Here is a 20,944-nt window from a genome sequence, read left to right as displayed (position 1 = left end):
TAAGAGAACATGTAAATGTATCTAAGAAGACATGTTGGCAAAAAAAGGATCAATAAATTATGTAATTATGTTGGAATAACGGGTTAGCAAAGGATATGATGCGTGCTTTTGACAAACAACATAGCACAAAAATATGAAATTATGTTGGTTTAAGTAAAAATTATAAAATTAATTTTGCAGTTAAACATTGCAATTAAATAATTCACACTCATATAAATATATAATGTTCTTTCAAGCCACATTGTACTTCAACATGCACCGACAAATAAATTAAGTTACATATTGGAAATAAATAATCTACATGTTTTTTCAATAAGATATTTTATTTTAAATCACATGCATAATTAACATTATAAAATTAATTAAACACGTGCGAGGCATGTGCTCTTTTCTAGTACATATATATATATAGTTTGCCATACTCAACTGAAATATTTTGTTACCTCGTCTCCTTTTTGAGGTCGGGTTTTTATATCATGAACTTACAATAACAAACAATTTTTATGGTGTGTTTGGGAAATGTCGTTTCCAAGAGTCACCAAGTTAGGTAAGCAAGTTCAACCTTTCTCAGTTGACAGAGCGCTTTCTTGATCACTTTCTTGGTCGTGTCTTGTTTTATTGTAGTCTCCACATACGCACAACATTCGACAACGAGTTCCTCCAGGCTTTTAAGCTCACAAAACATCGACTCCAAGAGTATAAACTTGAGTCCACCACATCTGCTAACTGTCAGACTTTTCAGAGACCAAAAGCTTCCACAAGACGGAGGTGTCGAAGGCGACTCTAAAGGTAGTGGCTCACATATATACTCCAGTTTCGATAAGCTATACACCCATAATTGCTCTAGACACCAAAAATAACGTTCAGTTCCTTTATTTAAAAAAAAACTCCAAGTTGTACACAATCCCTTACCAGACACAACTTGATTGGCCTGAAATTCGAATAGTCAAACTCCGAAAGCCTTTCGACATCCGTGTGTGTATCTAAGTAGAATATTGCGGCATGCGCAAGTACATTCTTGATCTTTTCGGGTGTATCTTTGACTTTTACAAATCTCAAGCAATTCATACTTTCATCGAACAATGACGCCACTTCACTTGGGACTATATTGATGAATCGGGACACATTAAAGCCAACAATGGACTTGAACGATCTCAAGATTCCGTTCGTCCTAGAATTTTTTGCTCGAATAAACGCTTGAAACCTTGCTACTCGTGGGAAATAGAATTGAAGAAAAGAAAGACTCTCCAAATTGACGAGATCCTTAACTATGCATGCAGCGTTTTTTCGCCAGCACATGTCATTTATGTGAACGGTAATGCTTAGACATTCCAATTCTTTAAACTCCGATAATATACCATCGGGAACCATTTCTTCACTCATCAAATTTACATAACTATGTTCTGATTCAGTTCCGTACATCGATAGCTTTGTATGCCTTAAGCAAACTAGCCGACACATTTGTACATGAATAAGATATTGTTTCATGCCTAGATCTAGCACTTCCAAATTGGCGAGATTTCCTATTTTAGCTGGAATTTCGGGCATACAAGCACAGTTTCTCAACAACAGCACATTAAATTTGGGGAGCCTAAAAAGTGAACAAGGCAAGATCCTGATTCTAGTATCCGACAAGTCCAAGAAACTTAACTCAGGCATGTTGTTGAAAAACAAGGAACCAATGAAGGAAAGTTGTTTGTTTCTTTGGAGGAATAAGCCCGAAGCATTAGGGTATTCAGATTCCTCAGGTAACTCTTTAAAGTGTTGGTTCACCAAGTTTATCACTGTTTTTACTCCGGAACTTTCTAGTGGTCCTCCGGGCACACAATTCACAACCAAAATTGTAGCCCTATATCATTTCCCTTGAAAGCAAACAAATAATGCTTCTCTTCTGGAATACAATAATCGTAAAATTGCAGTATTTCTGCACATTCTGTCAGTTGAGTACCATTTTTATTCATTATCATATTCGCTATTTCGAAGACGAGCCACATCAAGTGTGAACGACGCCAGAGTTATGATGGCTGGTTCTCTGCAGTCCCAGAGCCTCGAGTGCTTGCAGTTACACTTGGGAGACTCTTGCAATGCCTTTGGTACACGTTGATGAATTTGTTGTATTTCTTGTCGAAATTTTGCATCGCACTCATAAAAAGAAGGTAGCTGCCTCTTTTTCTTCTGGACGTTTCTCAGGACAAACCATTTTCCATGATCCGTTCAACGGATTTCTTCCTCGAATAGAAGATGGTTGGTTACCTTTGCTAAAAGGTTTTTCATATCTCTGACATATTTTCGCTTCTCCTTCAAGCATAGAAACGTTTCTCTAACAGTTGAGGTAACCAGGTTCATCTTATCAATATCTCTAATCGTCCTACAAATGTAGACATTTAACGTAATTCGTTAGCATTTCACTACAAATTAAACATATATGATTCCAGGAATTAATGGTGTTCTACGAGATTCCTAGTCAATAAATAAACGAGGCGCACAACGTTTGACTTTCTTTAAGATAAGCCATACCACTTGTCATAAGTACACTGAAGTAAATCAAGCTTCTTAGCATAAAAATAAGTGCCATTGTAGGAAAAATAATTCACTAAATCAATCTATACTATCTATAAAAGTGTGAATGTTAGGTGGTTTCTTCCATTTTTTGTATGGACAAAAATGCCCCTGAAAATAATTAAAACTTCAAGGTCAATTAAGTAAAATAAGTAATAATTAAATAGTTTTAATGAATATTAAATACGAAAATTAATAATATCTGATTATTGAGTATATTGAGTATTTAGATTTCGTTAAACAAAAAACTTGTAACCACAACAGCTTAAATCGGTGGGTAATTGTTGGTTGAACCAACAGTCGATTTGTGAAATTGTATTTTGGAATCATAATCAAACTCCTAACCTTAAAGGGTTGGTTAATGGTCTTGTACTTTTAAATTGTGAACCCCGGTCAGTTCTGATCCGTTGGTTCACGATTCTCCATCCAATTTTTCATTTACGTTTAATTTTTGATTAATATCCATTTGTCCTTTGTTCTAATATATATATATATATATATATATATATATATATATATAATCAAAAGTAAATGACGCAACTTGAAATAAAAGTAATAACAATAACGAAAAGGTTCCAATTTAAAAAAAAATACTATACATATGGTTTTCGATGTTATGGCGAGGATAAATAATTAATAGAATAACATAAGATGAAATAGATATGGTAAAATAAATACTATAGTTTATATATATTAATATTAAATAAAATCATATTCTACTATTTTAATATTTTAATACATACATATATTAATAGAGACGTGCAACTCATGTCACACCTATCTAGTAAATTAAAAAGAAAAAAAAAAAAACCTGAATTTTAAATCCAAACAGAGCTTACAAAATTGAAGGACAAGAGTTTATAGTGAAGATTAAAGCTGTGAGTTAAACTAAAATCTAAAAGCATGCATTATATGAATTCTCGAAAGAGGAATAAGAACTACAACACAAAATCCAATAACAAAAAATCATACAAAAACCATGCTACAAACGGCTTGGAAAATTAGGGTTCCGATTCGTATAAGCAAAAAGTTAAGAAACATCGCAGTGATTACTTACATTATACTGTTCACGAGATCGGAAAAATTGAGTGAATAAAGTTCGCAAGTTGGTATCAATTACAGTCGAAAATGTACAACTGTGAGAAAAATGTCCGGTGAAAGCAGAGGTATTATGATTACTGATTTGTGATGGAGGAGAGAGAGAGAGAGAGAGAGAGAGAGAGAGAGAGAGAGAGAGAGAGAGAGAGAGAGAGAGAGAGAGAGCACGCAAAAGCATTAGGAAAAAGGAAGCGGGATGGAGATTGTCCGGTTTTCTTTTAAAAATGGAGTAAACTGCAAATAAAAGGATTTTCTTTTTTGTAATTTAAACATATATTGGGGTTTTTTTTTTTTTTTAAATATTTTGCCCTTAAAAGTATTTATTGGAGCAATTCTAATGGGTTATCAAACATGGTATTTAAACCATTAACCACTATTTATACACCAAAAAATAGAAATTTTTAACTCCAATGGAGTTATCAAATTAGGGTTCTATTTTGATAATTCAACTTTTGGGATGTAAAAATACTTGCTGGAAATTGAGTTATCAAAAGTGTAACTATCTAAACATCCAATCAAAAGTGGACATGTGGCAATTACAAATAAAATCACTCATAAACTTCCAATTGATAATTAATTTGATAACCCTGGTTGGAGTAGATGAAGTTTAATCAATATTAAAATATTATCTCAAATATCAAATAAATATTTGATAATTCGATTTTGGTATTTAGCATTGGAGTTGCTCTTAGCATTTAAAGAAAAAAATTAAACTTACATCAAAAAATAATTTAACGAAATCAAATTGTTTTTAAATAATAAATATTCATGTTTTTCATTGATTTTAATCATTTATAAATTTTTAGTCCACCAATGTGTCAACAGACATGGGGTTGTCTAGGGTCCGAGAGGGGTTGTACTTCTCGGACCTAAACGATTGAATCTGGGACGTACAAAATGTTTAAATGTTGATCTCATCCATTGATTTTTTGGTACGACCTAGTACGATCCAGTACGACATTAGAATTTTGTACGAACTCAGTAAAAATACATCGTACACCATCGTACACTCATCGTACTCTTTGTAAATTACTATCTTAACCTTATAAATAATATAAGAAAATAATATTTCCACACAATTTTTTATTAATCCATTCTTCTTCTTTTTTTCGTAGTATGATTGTAAAACAAAATCAAAATTCATCAATTATTTTCAAAGAAATCTCTTTTCTTTCGTCGAACACAACCTTTCATCTCCTCTATTCATGGAGACACTGTATGGCGTATGCCATGGTTCAATCTCCAGTGATGAGAAAAGAAATTTCTCATCGGGATTGTAAAGCCAGATTTGAAAATCTCTTTTTCATCTTTTTCTCATATTGTTTTTATTGTTGAGAATTATGGTGGTGGAAGAAAAATCAACAATAGTGGTGAGGGTCGCCGATTCGAGGAACCCAAATGGAAAAACATGCGGCTGACCCAATTTTTATTGGGTTATTTAATTTTATTTTCTTTTCCCAGTTCGATTCAAACTTGCAGTTCAATCATAATTATTATAACATAATCCACGAAAATAGGACCCAATTTATTAGCAAGAATGAGATCTTCAGATTCCGTGCAGGTAATTAGAAACTAAATGTGAAACTATAACAATCTTAATTCCATATGCTTCACATTGAATACGGAAGCTATTGGTATCTTTAGAGTATTTTTAGTTTCTTGAATTGAATTGAAAACACAAGTCACCGAACATTTTATGCTTATGAAGTTATGTTCTTCTAGTATTAACTTGAATTGTTTCTCAAGATTCCCACCTCTTTTGAACATTTTATTTCAAATTATTATGTTGATGAGGTTCCTCCGAAGAAATTATTATGTTGATGAGGAGAAGACGATGGATTTTTTTTTTTTAGTTTTTAATCGAAGAAGACGATGGAGAGAAAACGTTTATAATGAAACGCAATTGTCATATTTTACTTATTAATTTTGTATATTTTGTTTTTTGAAAAGTCATTAATATTTAATATTTAATTAAGTTTTAGTTTTAAGGGTATTTATGTAATTTCATTAGTAATCCATGTTTCGTACTTTTTTAATGGGGTTCGTACTAATCATACGTGTCACATTTTTATTGGTTGATCTTCAATCGTTTAGGTCCGAGAAGTACAACTCCTCTCGGACCCTAGACAACCCCATCAAACTATACAAGGTAAACAACAACCCTAAGTGTATACACTCTCTCCACATTTTCATCTCAACTTGCTAAAAGACAATCATACTAAAAAAACGAACCAAAAAGATTTCCACATCAAATTTCATCAAGAACGAACATTAAAAATTAGGTAGGTAAAATTCATTAAACATTCTCAAAATTGTAAAATAAATTGGATTCTGCGAGAAAAAAAAGAAATCGATGCCTCGTCTCTTAGCTCGTGCTACCAGTAATTAGTCGTTCGTAAAATAAAATGTACCCATGATCTGTATTACTGGAATACTCTTGGGCTGATCCGAAGAAGGTCTGCACGGCGGATTCGTCGATCATTTCAACGTTTTCATCGTCGAAGAACAACCAATGGTTGTGGCTTTTCACGAGGCTGATGTAGTGGCCGTGATTGGGACCACTGCCTACGTGGACAACTACGGCGAAGAGGGAATATTCTGCTTCTGTGTCTTCGACTGTGTTGCTGAGTTTTAGCTCGAGTGGGAACACGACACGATACGAAAGCTTCTTGTATCGGCCCAGCTGTTCGATGTACTTGAATCTCTTCAAATGGATGACTAGGATCTGAGGTGGCCTTTTGATCTTCAATCTCTTTTGGGCTTCTTGTAAGCTAAATAAATAAATAAATAAATAAGAAAGAGAACAGTTATAACACAAAACCATCTTTTTACTCGACTTATACAATAAAGATTTATACGAACTACTATGGCTACCATCATTTGAACAATATCTACTGAGAATCAATACTTGCCGAAAAGAAAGCCGACAAAAATTTACAACATAAAATACCAACAGATATGATTGTATTTCCAAGCTAATGATCCGATAAGAAAATGATGTAATAACAAGACCAGTATCAGTATACATTCTACTTATTATACGGAAAAATGTAAAACATGAACAGAGACAGCAAAACAGTCAGTTTCTTAGGAGATGCATTTTTTGAAGTATTTTACTGCTTGAGTAAATTAAGGATACATAAAGACAAGCATCTATGAAACAGAAACACGGAAATTTGATTTCTGAAATGAATGAAAGTTTCTATTAATTCCCACCAAGAGCAGAATCCAACAAGGGAACAATTTGAAGAGTTGGAGAGATTAACATCGTCTCATTACATGAAAATTGTGACTAACCTGCAGCATTTGTCACAAAAGAATTTGTCATCGGCATTTAAAGTTTCAGTGGAGCTAAAATTTTTCAGATTGCTCGTAATTGAACTGTTCTGTTCTATATCAATGCTCAAGTCAAGAAATGTTTCATCCCTTGCTGTCACTGTCTCACAACGTAGGCACCTTGTTTCATTTGTCAATATACCCTGAAAAATAACAATTGTCAATGCCAAAAGAAGACATAAAACCAGTCAAAAAAAATGGATGGATGGAAGAAAAAAATCTCCAAAATATAGCATGAGGTTGAACAGCAAACGAAACTTGCCTGAAAATTCTTGTGCACCCAGGTGATCAGGGGCTCCTCTGGGGAACCGTTGGAAGATATATTTGTCGGGCCATTAGCAATTTTCTCGGAACCTTCTGGTTCAGTCTTGGTAGCTTGAGCTTCTTTCTCCAGTATTTCGACCAGTTCATTTAGCAAATAGTTTAGGAATTCATGGGCATCCTACATGTATAATATGTTGAACCATTAACAGATTAGAAGAAGCATTAACAACATAATAAGCTCCATTTTTACGGCATTGAACAATTGCGTTCAGGGTGTATAGAAATCAGGGTGTATATATAGCGAAATGTCAAGACCAATCCACTTTTTTAATGAAGTACAACGAATGAACTTAAGAGTATGAGGTTTATCATCATACCTGATGCATGTAACTGCGAAAAATTTCATTTTGCTTCTTCAGTCGCTGTACGAAACGCTTTGGAGCAAGAACACCAGTTTTTTTCTTTTGTGAGCTTATCTACATGCAAAATCAAGCACAATTTATTTGGAGGGGAGTTTACATAAATCAATAAACGACTTGAATGTGTTGGTCGGAACATATCTAATAATGGGACATGGATTAAGATGCACTCTATCCCTTCATAAACCAGAATTGATGCATGGGCACATGAACATAGCTAAAAACCAAACCAAGACTTGATACTAGACCGAAGATCAATCGTTAAAAGCTCATTAGAACTCAGTCAGCATAACGAACCAAGCTAGGATATAAATTAATATCCAAGTTCCTGAACCCTACTATTTGGTCAGGATATTTTTTTCCCATCTAAAAATCAAATAATTACGACATTCAAACAGGACTGTCTAGTCATCTTATACACTAAACTGCATGATCTTTAAATCGTACATCCCCGCACATCTACAAGAACCTCAAGAAAATGCACAAGAAGGCATAGACAAGGCCAATATAGGGAAATAGACAACTTGAGTTTTACAACAGAGGATGAAGGCGTGTGGCAGGAGGGGGAGAGAGGTTAGCAGATACATCATTTCCCAGAAGATTGGAAATGTTCGATGTAATGTCTACGGAAAATGGCTGATTTCGGTATTGGTATCAAGGAACCCCTCTCAACTTCCTCCAACCACCTCCCACGCCCCCTCAACCCCACTCCACCCCCAAAAAAATCCATCTATTGACTAACAAATTAGCAGATCTTATGATTGATAGATTCCTTGGTTCTCAATAATGAGTATCCTCTGCTTAGGTCAAATCCTGAAAACTGAAAACAACTTTTCTGGTCTTTGTCTATCGCCTCCTTATTGGGACCCGAGCGTTAAACACATAAACCCTTGTTTTACCTAGTGAAATACAACATGACCCTGCTATTGTTACGCTGTTTCAAGTGATACAATAAAATTGACGTTTCATGATCCTAGGCAAATCCTAAGTTGCAGTCTTCTCTCAGGAACCTCAAATGCTAAGACATCTCTTTAAAATCGACATAATTATGAACTACATGAATTTAAATTAAATGAGTAAAAACTACCAATCTAAAATCTATCTTCTACATGTTATCTACTCTGGGGATTAGCCAACAAGATCTGATTATGCAAGGGCATGAAAAGGTAATTCCCCCAATTCAGAAAAATGCATTCGTTTCATGTTCCCATATTCCAAATTATGCATGCCCGTTTCAATACTTCACATCTCTTTGAGCAGCTATTAAGGAATACAGCCTGATCACTTTATTCACTCATAATAAGACAAATCATCATAACATTTATTCTGTCATTTCAACACCACAAAGTTCACATAAGAACATAATTTTCTTCACATTCTTTTTCATCAAATTTTATCATTTTCACAACATACTACATACTTCAAATCATTTGATGGTGCACTTTGAGATGCCAGAAGTGAGAATAGAAAGTTTGTCTCTGAGACATGTATTTACAATATGCAACTACAAACCAATCTTTGTATTGCACTTTCATATCAATTAATTTAGCAGGACATGAGCTGAAACAAATATTATTTTAAGCAAATTAGATCGACGTTTTACTCTGTCATTCCCATGTCTACTTTAACATCAATCTTATTGATAGTAACATGTTAAGTAATTGCGTTCAGTATACAAATCAGACGAAAGGAAAAATATCAGCAAGGAGTACAATGTACAATCCAGAGACGAAAATATGTCCACATAAGGAACTTATTTGATTTGATATTCTTTCAAATGCAAAAGATATTTTACCTGTAAAAACAAGTCTGCTAGGCATGTCAGGAGATTTTCTTCTGCATCTGCAGGATTTTTGTTATTGGAATAATATTCTAGCAACTGCTCACGGAATGGGACACAGAAATAAAGAGCCTGCAAAACAAAGGTGGAAATTAATAAAAAAGGAATCCCAGCTTGGTTCTTAATATGCCAACTGTGTGAAAGAAAGACCATAACTCGAACTAAGCGAAGTTCAAACCAACAAAACCCTTTAGAGAGAACAGTTGTTTCTCCAGCGAAACATTGATATAGTAAACGAATGTTAATTAGCCAGCAACAACACGAGTGTGAAAACTAAATGCAAGAAGCGTATACATAATAGATTGCAGGTTAATAACAAATCCGTGGCCAAAAGAGGCAAATGACATTCAGCATTTAACTCAAATCTGCAAGATGGTCGTAAAACATAGACAATACCATCTTACAAGTTCTAATGGAGTCTTAATAGAAGGTTACCTCGAAACCATCCACCAAAATAGATATACCGTACATAAGAAACGAAAGAATAAAGCCTAGAAACACACACACCCATGCTTACAGAGAAAATAATAAGATTTTCCAGATATCCAAACATTAACCGAAATCCACCATAAAGATACTTCAATGCATCTAATTGCCAACATAAAATCATAATTCAGCGATCCACTAATGCAGAAACAGCGTAATTTCACCATCATCAATATCAAAATCATCTACAAAATGCAAATTACGGTCCTCAACTTCCCACTCACATCATCACACTAAAAAATTCAACAACGAAAGCAAATTCAACCTCTTCTGCTCAACCAAGAATCAGCGGAGAAAAAAATAAATCAAAAAATAAAAAATAAAAAAAAACCTGAAGCACGCTGTTGCAATAGCAAGTGTTGCCGAAATTCTCGAGTCCAAAATACCGCTCGCCTTCAGGAAATTGGTCACCCAATGCTTTCTCGAGCTTCGAACCTGCTGCACCCATTCCTACCTCACTTCATTCGAACCTCTCTCTATATCCAATACATCCGCGTCTGTATCTATCTGTATGTATACACGTACGCCTATATTTTCGTCAGGGTGATTTCTAGGGTTTAGCTCTGAGAGAGATCAAATTAGATTCAGAATGGAGAAAAAATTGATTGAAATTAGGGGTTTTGAATTGGAAAAGGGGAAAAATGAGAGAGAGAGATAGAGAGAGAGAGAGAGAGAGAGAGGAAGAAGGGGAAAATGTATGTATCTGTATCTATCGATATCTAAATGAGGAAGATCAGGGTATTGAGTTTCCTGACTGGGAAATGTGATTAAAATGGAAAACAAACTAAGTGCGATTACCTATTTGCTATTCGCGCTCTTCATTAATTTAGTGGTCCTCGTTATTAGATAGATGGTTATTACGTGGAATTTATCAATTAATCTTTTTTTTTTTTACATATATACTTATGATAGTTGTCTAAATTATTAAAAATACAAAAATAACAAATTCAATTTAATTTAGGGTCAATTAGGTTGACCCGTTATTAGATCGATGGTGCAAAATTATGCAGTGTAATCGGTGGCGGAGCCAGAATTTGTTGTAATGGTGTACTAAAACTTTACGGAATTTTGAGGGTCGCGCACTCGAATTTTTTTTATGAGTTATTCAGAAATAATAGAACAAAATAAATAAATAAATATATTATATGTTTTAGTTAAATTATATAAATTAAATTGTGTATTAACAAAATATAATTATTGGAACTCTACATAACAAATTAGTTGTGTGGGCTGATTAAATCGAATTAGAATTAAAATAGTATAGAAAATAACTAATTAAACAAGATTAACATTACAATAGTGTCTAAAAAAAATGAATCAGTGTGGGCTTCAGTCCACCTATAAATACACATGGATCCACTCCTGAGTCTATTTTCACAATATGTATCATCTATAAAATTCAGCTTTCTACAATCTATACCCGATGAATTACACCATGTGCTTTTAAATCATAAATCTACACATAATAACACACCCACATATATGTATGTGTGCTTAGTTATTTATATAGATCTACGGTTTAAAATCATATGGGTATATTTAACCACGTGTAGGATCTCAAAAGCCATAAAACTCTATATCTTATCTTAGTTTATATTTACAAAAGAAAGGTTGTTGTTGTAGCTTTAAGGGTATTTTTCCCCGCTTATTTTAAGGGCACAAGCTGGGATGGCAATGGATCGGATTTGGTGGGTCTCAGACCCGGAACTGACTTGTTTGGGGTTGATCTCGCAAAATAAATGGTTTTGGATCGGATAATGAGTTTAAGGTTTTCGAATTTGACGATTCTTAGTTGGGTTATATACGGCTTTTATTGGAACCGACCCAAAACCAACATGTATGTATATATATATGTTAGGATGAAATTGATTTCATTATTATAAATTTTACGGACCAAACTGCAATTCCAGAATATCCGTGACAGTGTGAGTTGTGACACAACTTGGAAGAATGTGAAAAAGTCATAAGTGCAGATTCCAAAAGTCGCAGACTTTTACTGCAAATTTTCAAATAATAAGAATTGAATTGTAAAATTTCAAAAAAAATGGGGCGAAATAAAATTTATAACAAGTTGAAGGAATTAACTGAAAATTCTGAAAAATCAGACTACGCAGCGGGTTTGGAATTTCAGCAAGTGCGTTGTTCCTTTAATTCTTCTAGAATATGTGTGTACATTTAATTGGACTGTTAAAACTTGGAAATCACAAAGCAAAAATTCGACCAAATATGATTGACAATATTTATTATTAGCCCTTTCAGAATCACATTAACTATGCATAATATATAAGAATTAGGCACAAAACAATCCAATGCATATTCGAGATTGAAAATAGTTAATGAGAGTGTAGGTTCAATCTAGACACGGCCATGGGCCGGTTCCGGGCCGGTTCACTTTTTCCGGAACTGGAACCGGCCCGTACTACACACAGTTTGGCGGGCCGGGCCGACCCACCGGTTCTGGGTCGGCCCGGAAATTTATATATATATATATATATATAAACTACTTTATGGATAAATAAATTAAAAGAATTACTTTTAAATATGAAAAAAACAAAAGAAAATAAATAAAGTGACTTGAACATAATTTTATAGGAAAAAATAGGGTGTGAGGGTATTTATCGGAAAAAATGGGGGGGGGGGGGGGGGGGGGGAATTGAAAAAAGAGCAAATAACGGCCGGTTCACTGGGCAGTTCAGTTTTTTCAGCTTTTTTTATTTTCGGGTGAACCGCCGGGCCGACTCGGCGGTTCACGGCTCACATATTTCTAGAACCGGGCCCGGCCTGAGAGACACGGGCCGGTTCACGGTTCCGGGGCCGGTTCACGGTTCACGGTTCACGGTTCACGGTTCCGGGCCGAAAACCGGACCATGGTCATGTCTAGTTTAAACAGTACACCTATATGGTTAGCTGTGAGTTCCTTCATTACCAAAAAAGATTGAAAATAACCATTACTTTACCACATTAACATCAAACATCCTCGTATATGCAATCATTGCTGGAAACAGAAAAGGAATTACGACAATTTTGTTGGACATCAAGCGCGCTGGAATTCTGCTAAAATTTGTAATGGAGTCTCTTGAACATGCTCGGAAAGGAATGCTACAAATACTTGAGCATATGAAGATAGCGATCAATGTAAATTGGACTGAGGAGTGCAGAAAATTTCCACGAAGAGGTAGGAAGGTCACATGTATGTATTCCATCGAATGTAATCAATCTTATTGATCGTTTGATATGATAATTGATGCAGTGAAATTAAAGTACAATGATGTGGCGATCGACCGCATAAATGGTGAACTGAGTGCATTGGAAAGAAACATTGATAGAAAAGGTGTGCTTATTGCTATTTTTGTTATGCGATCTTTTAAAATCATGCACTTTGATACCGTATTTATGCTACAGATGTAACTCTCTCAGTAGATAATGGTTTTGTTACCATCGATGTTGCTAATCAATCAACATTGGATAAAGTGCTCAAAGAGTTGTTGTTTGGTTGTTAAAAATTTGAGGACCGACTAATTTCTCGTTGTCAACTGGTTTTATTTAATCTCATTGCCAACTGGTTTTATTTAATCTCATTGCCATTTGATAATGTGTTTTAAAGTTCACTGATTATAATATGGAAATATCGTCACATGGAAAAATGGGGGGGGGGGGGGGGGGGGAATTGAAAAAAGAGCAAATAACGGCCGGTTCACTGGGCAGTTCAGTTTTTTCAGCTTTTTTTATATTCGGGTGAACCGCCGGGCCGGCTCGGCGGTTCACGGCTCACATATTTCTAGAACCGGGCCCGGCCTGAGAGACAAGGGCCGGTTCACGGTTCCGGGGCCGGTTCACGGTTCACGGTTCACGGTTCACGGTTCCGGGCCGAAAACCGGCCCATGGTCATGTCTAGTTTAAACAGTACACCTATATGGTTAGCTGTGAGTTCCTTCATTACCAAAAAAGATTGAAAATAATCATTACTTTACCACATTAACATCAAGCATCCTCGTATATGCAATCATTGCTGGAAACAGAAAAGGAATTACGACAATTTTGTTGGACATCAAGCGCGCTGGAATTCTGCTAAAATTTGTAATGGAATCTCTTGAACATGCTCGGAAAGGAATGCTACAAATACTTGAGCATATGAAGATAGCGATCAATGTAAATTGGACTGAGGAGTGCAGAAAATTTCCACGAAGAGGTAGGAAGGTCACATGTATGTATTCCATCGAATGTAATCAATTTTATTGATCGTTTGATATGATAATTGATGCAGTGAAATTAAAGTACAATGATGTGGCGATCGACCGCATAAATGGTGAACTGAGTGCATTGGAAAGAAACATTGATAGAAAAGGTGTGCTTATTGCTATTTTTGTTATGCGATCTTTTAAAATCATGCACTTTGATACCGTATTTATGCTACAGATGTAACTCTCTCAGTAGATAATGGTTTTGTTACCATCGATGTTGCTAATCAATCAACATTGGATAAAGTGCTCAAAGAGTTGTTGTTTGGTTGTTAAAAATTTGAGGACCGACTAATTTCTCGTTGTCAACTGGTTTTATTTAATCTCATTGCCAACTGGTTTTATTTAATCCCATTGCCATTTGATAATGTGTTTTAAAGTTCACTGATTATAATATGGAAATATCGTCACATGGAAAAATGGGGGGGGGGGGGGGGGGGGGGAATTGAAAAAAGAGCAAATAACGGCCGGTTCACTGGGCAGTTTAGTTTTTTCAGCTTTTTTTATATTCGGGTGAACCGCCGGGCCGGCTTGGCGGTTCACGGCTCACATATTTCTAGAACCGGGCCCGGCCTGAGAGACACGGGCCGGTTCACGGTTCCGAGGCCGGTTCACGGTTCACGGTTCACGGTTCACGGTTCCGGGCCGAAAACCGGCCCATGGTCATGTCTAGTTTAAACAGTACACCTATATGGTTAGCTGTGAGTTCCTTCATTACCAAAAAAGATTGAAAATAACCATTACTTTACCACATTAACATCAAGCATCCTCGTATATACAATCATTGCCGGAAACAGAAAAGGAATTACGGCAATTTTGTTGGACATCAAGCGCGCTGGAATTCTTCTAAAAATTGTAATGGAGTCTCTTGAACATGCTCGGAAAGGAATGCTACAAATACTTGAGCATATGAAGATAGCGATCAATGTAAATTGGACTGAGGAGTGCAGAAAATTTCCACGAAGAGGTGATCAATGTAAATTGGACTGAGGAGTGCAGAAAATTTCCACGAAGAGGTAGGAAGGTCACATGTATGTATTCCATCGAATGTAATCAATCTTATTAATCGTTTGATATGATAATTGATGCAGTGAAATTAAAGTACAATGATGTGGCGATCGACCGCATAAATGGTGAACTGAGTGCATTGGAAAGAAACATTGATAGAAAAGGTGCGCTTATTGCTATTTTTGTTATGCGATCTTTTAAAATCATGCACTTTGATACCGTATTTATGCTACAGATGTAACTCTCTCAGTAGATAATGGTTTTGTTACCATCGATGTTGCTAATCAATCAACATTGGATAAAGTGCTCAAAGAGTTGTTGTTTGGTTGTTAAAAATTTGAGGACCGACTAATTTCTCATTGTCAACTGGTTTTATTTAATCTCATTGCCAACTGGTTTTATTTAATCCCATTGCCATTTGATAATGTGTTTTAAAGTTCACTGATTATAATATGGAAATATCGTCACATGGAAAAATGGGGGGGGGGGGGGGGGGGGGGAATTGAAAAAAGAGCAAATAATGGCCGGTTCACTGGGCAGTTTAGTTTTTTCAGTTTTTTTTATATTCCGGGTGAACCGCCGGGCCGGCTTGGCGGTTCACGGCTCACATATTTCTAGAACCGGGCCCGGCCTGAGAGACACGGGCCGGTTCACGGTTCCGAGGCCGGTTCACGGTTCACGGTTCACGGTTCCGGGCCGAAAACCGGCCCATGGTCATGTCTAGTTTAAACAGTACACCTATATGGTTAGCTGTGAGTTCCTTCATTACCAAAAAAGATTGAAAATAACCATTACTTTACCACATTAACATCAAGCATCCTCGTATATACAATCATTGCCGGAAACAGAAAAGGAATTACAGCAATTTTGTTGGACATCAAGCGCGCTGGAATTCTGCTAAAAATTGTAATGGAGTCTCTTGAACATGCTCGGAAAGGAATGCTACAAATACTTGAGCATATGAAGATAGCGATCAATGTAAATTGGACTGAGGAGTGCAGAAAATTTCCACGAAGAGGTGATCAATGTAAATTGGACTGAGGAGTGCAGAAAATTTCCACGAAGAGGTAGGAAGGTCACATGTATGTATTCCATCGAATGTAATCAATCTTATTGATCGTTTGATATGATAATTGATGCAGTGAAATTAAAGTACAATGATGTGGCGATCGACCGCATAAATGGTGAACTGAGTGCATTGGAAAGAAACATTGATAGAAAAGGTGCGCTTATTGCTATTTTTGTTATGCGATCTTTTAAAATCATGCACTTTGATACCGTATTTATGCTACAGATGTAACTCTCTCAGTAGATAATGGTTTTGTTACCATCGATGTTGCTAATCAATCAACATTGGATAAAGTGCTCAAAGAGTTGTTGTTTGGTTGTTAAAAATTTGAGGACCGACTAATTTCTCGTTGCCAACTGGTTTTATTTAATCCCATTGCCAACTGGTTTTATTTAATCCCATTGCCATTTGATACTGTGTTTTAAAGTTCACTGATTATAATATGGAAATATCGTCACATGAAATTTCAATTTCGATTATTTGTTGCTTTCTAACTTGTTCTTTTCAGATTGGTTTCATAGTTGGCGATGAGATAAAAAAGGGAGGTGTTTATAAAGGCGAAGTAATTTCAATAAACTTGTATGGTGCCTTTGTGGAGTTCACTGGAGGCCAATAAGGTTTCCTGCATACAATACACCGGTTTGTGCATTTTTAATTATGTTTACTTTTGTGAATTTTATTGTTAATGTTTTTTTCTTTTCATTTTTTCATTATATTTTTTTTTTAGAATGCGAGGTTTCTAAAGTTGGTGACGTAGTAGAAGTAGGCAAACAATTAGACGTAACATGCATAGGTGTCGACGTAGGTGGTGGTATCCACCTATCTCTCTGCACTACTCGTCCCACTGTAGAAGGAACATATTCTGTTCCTATGAAACGAAAACAGATTTCAAAGCGTGCACGAGGCAAACTGAAAAACGAGAAACCTCGACTCAACAAGTGGACCCCTCCTCCTCAAGGAAAGCTGCAACTACAAACAGACGCATCTTATAACCATAAGACTACAGAAGCATTTGGTGGGGGGTCATACGCGACGGTTTAGGAAATATGCATGCTTCCTTCACGAGTAAGTATGCATATGTCGTCGAGGGAAGTACTATGGCTGAGGCAATGGCTCTACGAGATGGCCTCAAACTGTGTGTTTCGATGAAACTAAAAGATGTGGAAGTTCAGATCGACATCTCCTCCATTGCGCAGCTGATTTGAAAATCAGACTTTTCAAAGGAATATCCATTTGGATTGGAAACGGCTTATGAAAAAGTAATTGAAGAGTGCCAGTCAAAGGTCTAGCACATTAGACATGAACTTTTTCCGAGCCTCAATTAATAAAGAGAGAACAAGCTTTCAAGTTTCAAGGGATGCATTTTACATCTAAGGTAGAGTAATAAAACACTATAAATTTTGTTTAGTAACAGATATATGGCATAATAGCACCATAGATTGGCTTCCTCTCCATCACAAAAGTTTATCGCAAAACATGAACATACAAAAGTTAAAGATGTAGAGTTAATTTTCACGAAAGAAAAGGTAAACGCATATGCCAAGAGTGCTCCTTACAGTGATGTCGGTTAAAATCGGTAGACTGTTATTTGTCCAGTTGATATGTCGGTCTGACTCAGTAGTCCCACGGATAAACAAACGACGTGTCCGCTCAATGGAATAACATCCATCAAAGCTATGTTGCCTAAAAAAAATTAATGCATGTAACTATCTAAAATAATCATATAAATGTATTTGTAAAGGACATCACATATTTCACAACAAACAAATGTCATGAATATTGATCCATCATATCCTTCGACTTTTGAATTGATAGAAATAGGATATGAAAAATGTTTTACATGTGGTAATATATGGACATACGCTTTCTCAGCAAGAGTACCAAATGAATACTAATAGACAATCTAATCACCAATAATTTTTTTTTCCAGTTCATAACATGCACAAAGTCAAAGTTGCATTGATGACTTTTGTTTAACTTTGTTGGTATCGAAAACCGTTTCTTATTCTCTGACATTACAACTTACAAAATCAGATTTACACTAAAGCATCCATCATGCTTCATGGATAGTTAAATGCATCCACAATCACGAGATCTTAAAATAACATGTGAACCAATGACACATAAGAATAAACAAGTATGTAAGAAAGACAAATAGAAATGTGGGAATATGAATAGGATAAGATCAAAACAAAATGTCATTTCACGTATTAAATGGACCAAAACATCATAATCACACCATTCTCGATTTCTTTTTTATCAGAATCTAATGGAACAATACAGCTAACACATACCCTCTTTGTTGAAGGAGAAACATCAGAAGCACATCATTCTCGATTTCTTCTTTATGAGAATCTGATGGAACAATACAGCTAACACATTCCCTCTTTGTTGAAGGAGAAATATATCGATGATTTCTAAGGCTTACATCACAAATAACTTATAACAAACAAATTTAATGATGTGTTATCACATGTTATTATAAAAAAATTGTCGTTCATGTAATTATCTAAAAGAATCGTATAAATGTATTTGTGACGGACATCACATATTTCACAACAAACAAATGCCATGGATATTGATCCATCATATCCTCCGACTTTCGAATTGATAGAAATAGTATATGAAAAATGTTCTACATAAGATAATATAGGAACACACGCTTTCTCCGCAAGAGTACCAAATGAATACTAATAGACAATCTAATCACTAGTGATTATTTTTTTCCAGTTCATAACATGCACAAAGTCAAAGTTGCATTGATGACTTTTGTTTAACTTTGTTGGTATTGAAAATTGTTTCTTATTCTAGAATATTACAACTTACGAAAGCATATTTAAACTAAAACATCCAATTATGGTTTATGGATAGTTAAATTTGCATCCACAATTATCTGAGACCTTGAAATAACATGTGAACCAAGGACACATACGAATAAACAAGTATGTAAGAAAGACAAATATAAATGTAGGAATATGAATAGGCTAAGGTCAAAATAAAATGTCATTTTACGTAATAAAGGGACAAAAACATCAGAAGCACGCCATTCTCGATTTCCTCTTTATCAGAATCTGACGGAATAATACAACTAGCCCATACCCTCTTTGTTGAAGGAGAAATATGTCCAGGGTTTTTAAAGCTTACATCACAAATAACCTGTAACAAACAAACTTAATGATGTGCATTATAAAAAAATATATGAAGAAAGTGTTCATCGGACAAAATATTTTCTCACCTCGGCATCGTAAGAATTGCGAGTCGTAAGTCGTAAGATTTTTTAAATTTCTTTAAAAATAATATTAATATATTAAACGATGTACACATATTTGTTAGAGATTGTATATATATTGTCGGATAGAAAATCTACAACTAAACTACGAAAATTATATGATTAACATGCTAAGTGTTAATACTAAATGGACTTCACAAAAATTTAATACAATAAAAATAAAAAGTTATGTATTAAAAGATCTGATTTATTATCATTTAATTTATAATATTTATCAAATGCAAATATTTATTTTTATTAGGTTGAATGAATATAAAAATAAATATTCAAGATCTCATGCAAACTCGTGTATGCAATTAATTGATGACAATCGACATATTCGAGTAAATCAAATTAAAAAATAAAAAAAAATCAAATAATACTCTTTTGAATATATCTCCTACTTTTAAATATAACTAGATTTTTTGTCTGTGCGATGCACGGGATTGAAGTAAAGTTCAATTTAAATCACAAAATTGAAGTTTCAATTCATTCTTATGTTTTGCTATATGAATTGATGATAATCCCCAATTAATAAGCCTTATTTAGTAATTTAATTTTATGTTTTTTTTATCTAATATGTTTGTATATTTATATTAATTTAATTTTAAAGTTTAACGAATTTTCTTTTTTATCACCCATAACACGCCTCAACAAATTTGCTGTAAATTAATGATACTATTAAATCTCAATAGTTTATCAGAAAGCAACCTTAATTTCATTAATAAAATAAAAACCAATTAAATACGTAGATTTGGGGCCAAAAAATTAATATTATGTAAAATGATAATTTTAGTGGAAAACGATACGTATATTTGGGGCCAAAAAGTCTGGATACTTAACAGATTTATTAACCTTGATTATATTAAATAAAATAAAACAATAAAATTAATTAATTAAGTAAATGACAATTATAACTATTAAATGAGCGGAAAAAAAAATTCTTAGTGTTTATTGGGAGCAACCTTACTTTTATAATAAGAATAGAATTGTAAATTATAACAAAAATATTATTGTAATAACTTTTTTTTTCATTTTAAATACAATTGGAGATGAACAATATTAAAAGAAAAGAGAAAAATAGTCATGATAAGATGTAAAAATGTATTGGTATTACGGGGAATTATCATATTTAACTTGTGAGGAATTATCATATTTAACTTGTGTTTGTATTTAAAACCTAATATTTTAGCATAATTTTTAATTTTATTTTGAAAATATATATATATATATTCTGAAAATTGTAGGAATCGTACAAATCATACGAATCGAATCGTAAATCGTACAAATCATTTTTAGAAAAGGGTTCAAATCGAATCGAATCGTACGATTTGAATAGTAAATCGTACGATTTTAATA

The 20,944-nt window shown here is 34.4% G+C and overlaps 1 protein-coding gene across 1 annotated transcript; it reads right to left on the bottom strand.

The window, feature by feature from the left end:
- Positions 1 to 5,876: 5,876 nt before the first annotated feature.
- Positions 5,877 to 10,802, bottom strand: UBP3 (ubiquitin-specific protease 3). The gene is made up of 6 exons (XM_088822511.1): positions 10,334 to 10,802; positions 9,472 to 9,588; positions 7,635 to 7,733; positions 7,256 to 7,435; positions 6,955 to 7,136; positions 5,877 to 6,428 (listed from the first exon to the last, which is right to left on the bottom strand). The coding sequence occupies exons 1-6, from the start codon at positions 10,448 to 10,450 to the stop codon at positions 6,023 to 6,025; spliced, it is 1,101 nt and encodes a 366-aa protein (XP_088678637.1). The 5' UTR covers positions 10,451 to 10,802; the 3' UTR covers positions 5,877 to 6,022.
- Between the last annotated feature and the right edge of the window lie 10,142 nt (positions 10,803 to 20,944).

This window comes from Erythranthe guttata, chromosome 8 (assembly GCF_056151865.1).
Source record: "Erythranthe guttata isolate IM_541 chromosome 8, IM_541, whole genome shotgun sequence".
NCBI classification, from domain to species: Eukaryota; Viridiplantae; Streptophyta; class Magnoliopsida; order Lamiales; family Phrymaceae; genus Erythranthe; species Erythranthe guttata.
The sequence above is the reverse complement of the archived record's forward strand: the minus strand, read 5'-3'. Positions and strand labels throughout refer to the sequence as shown.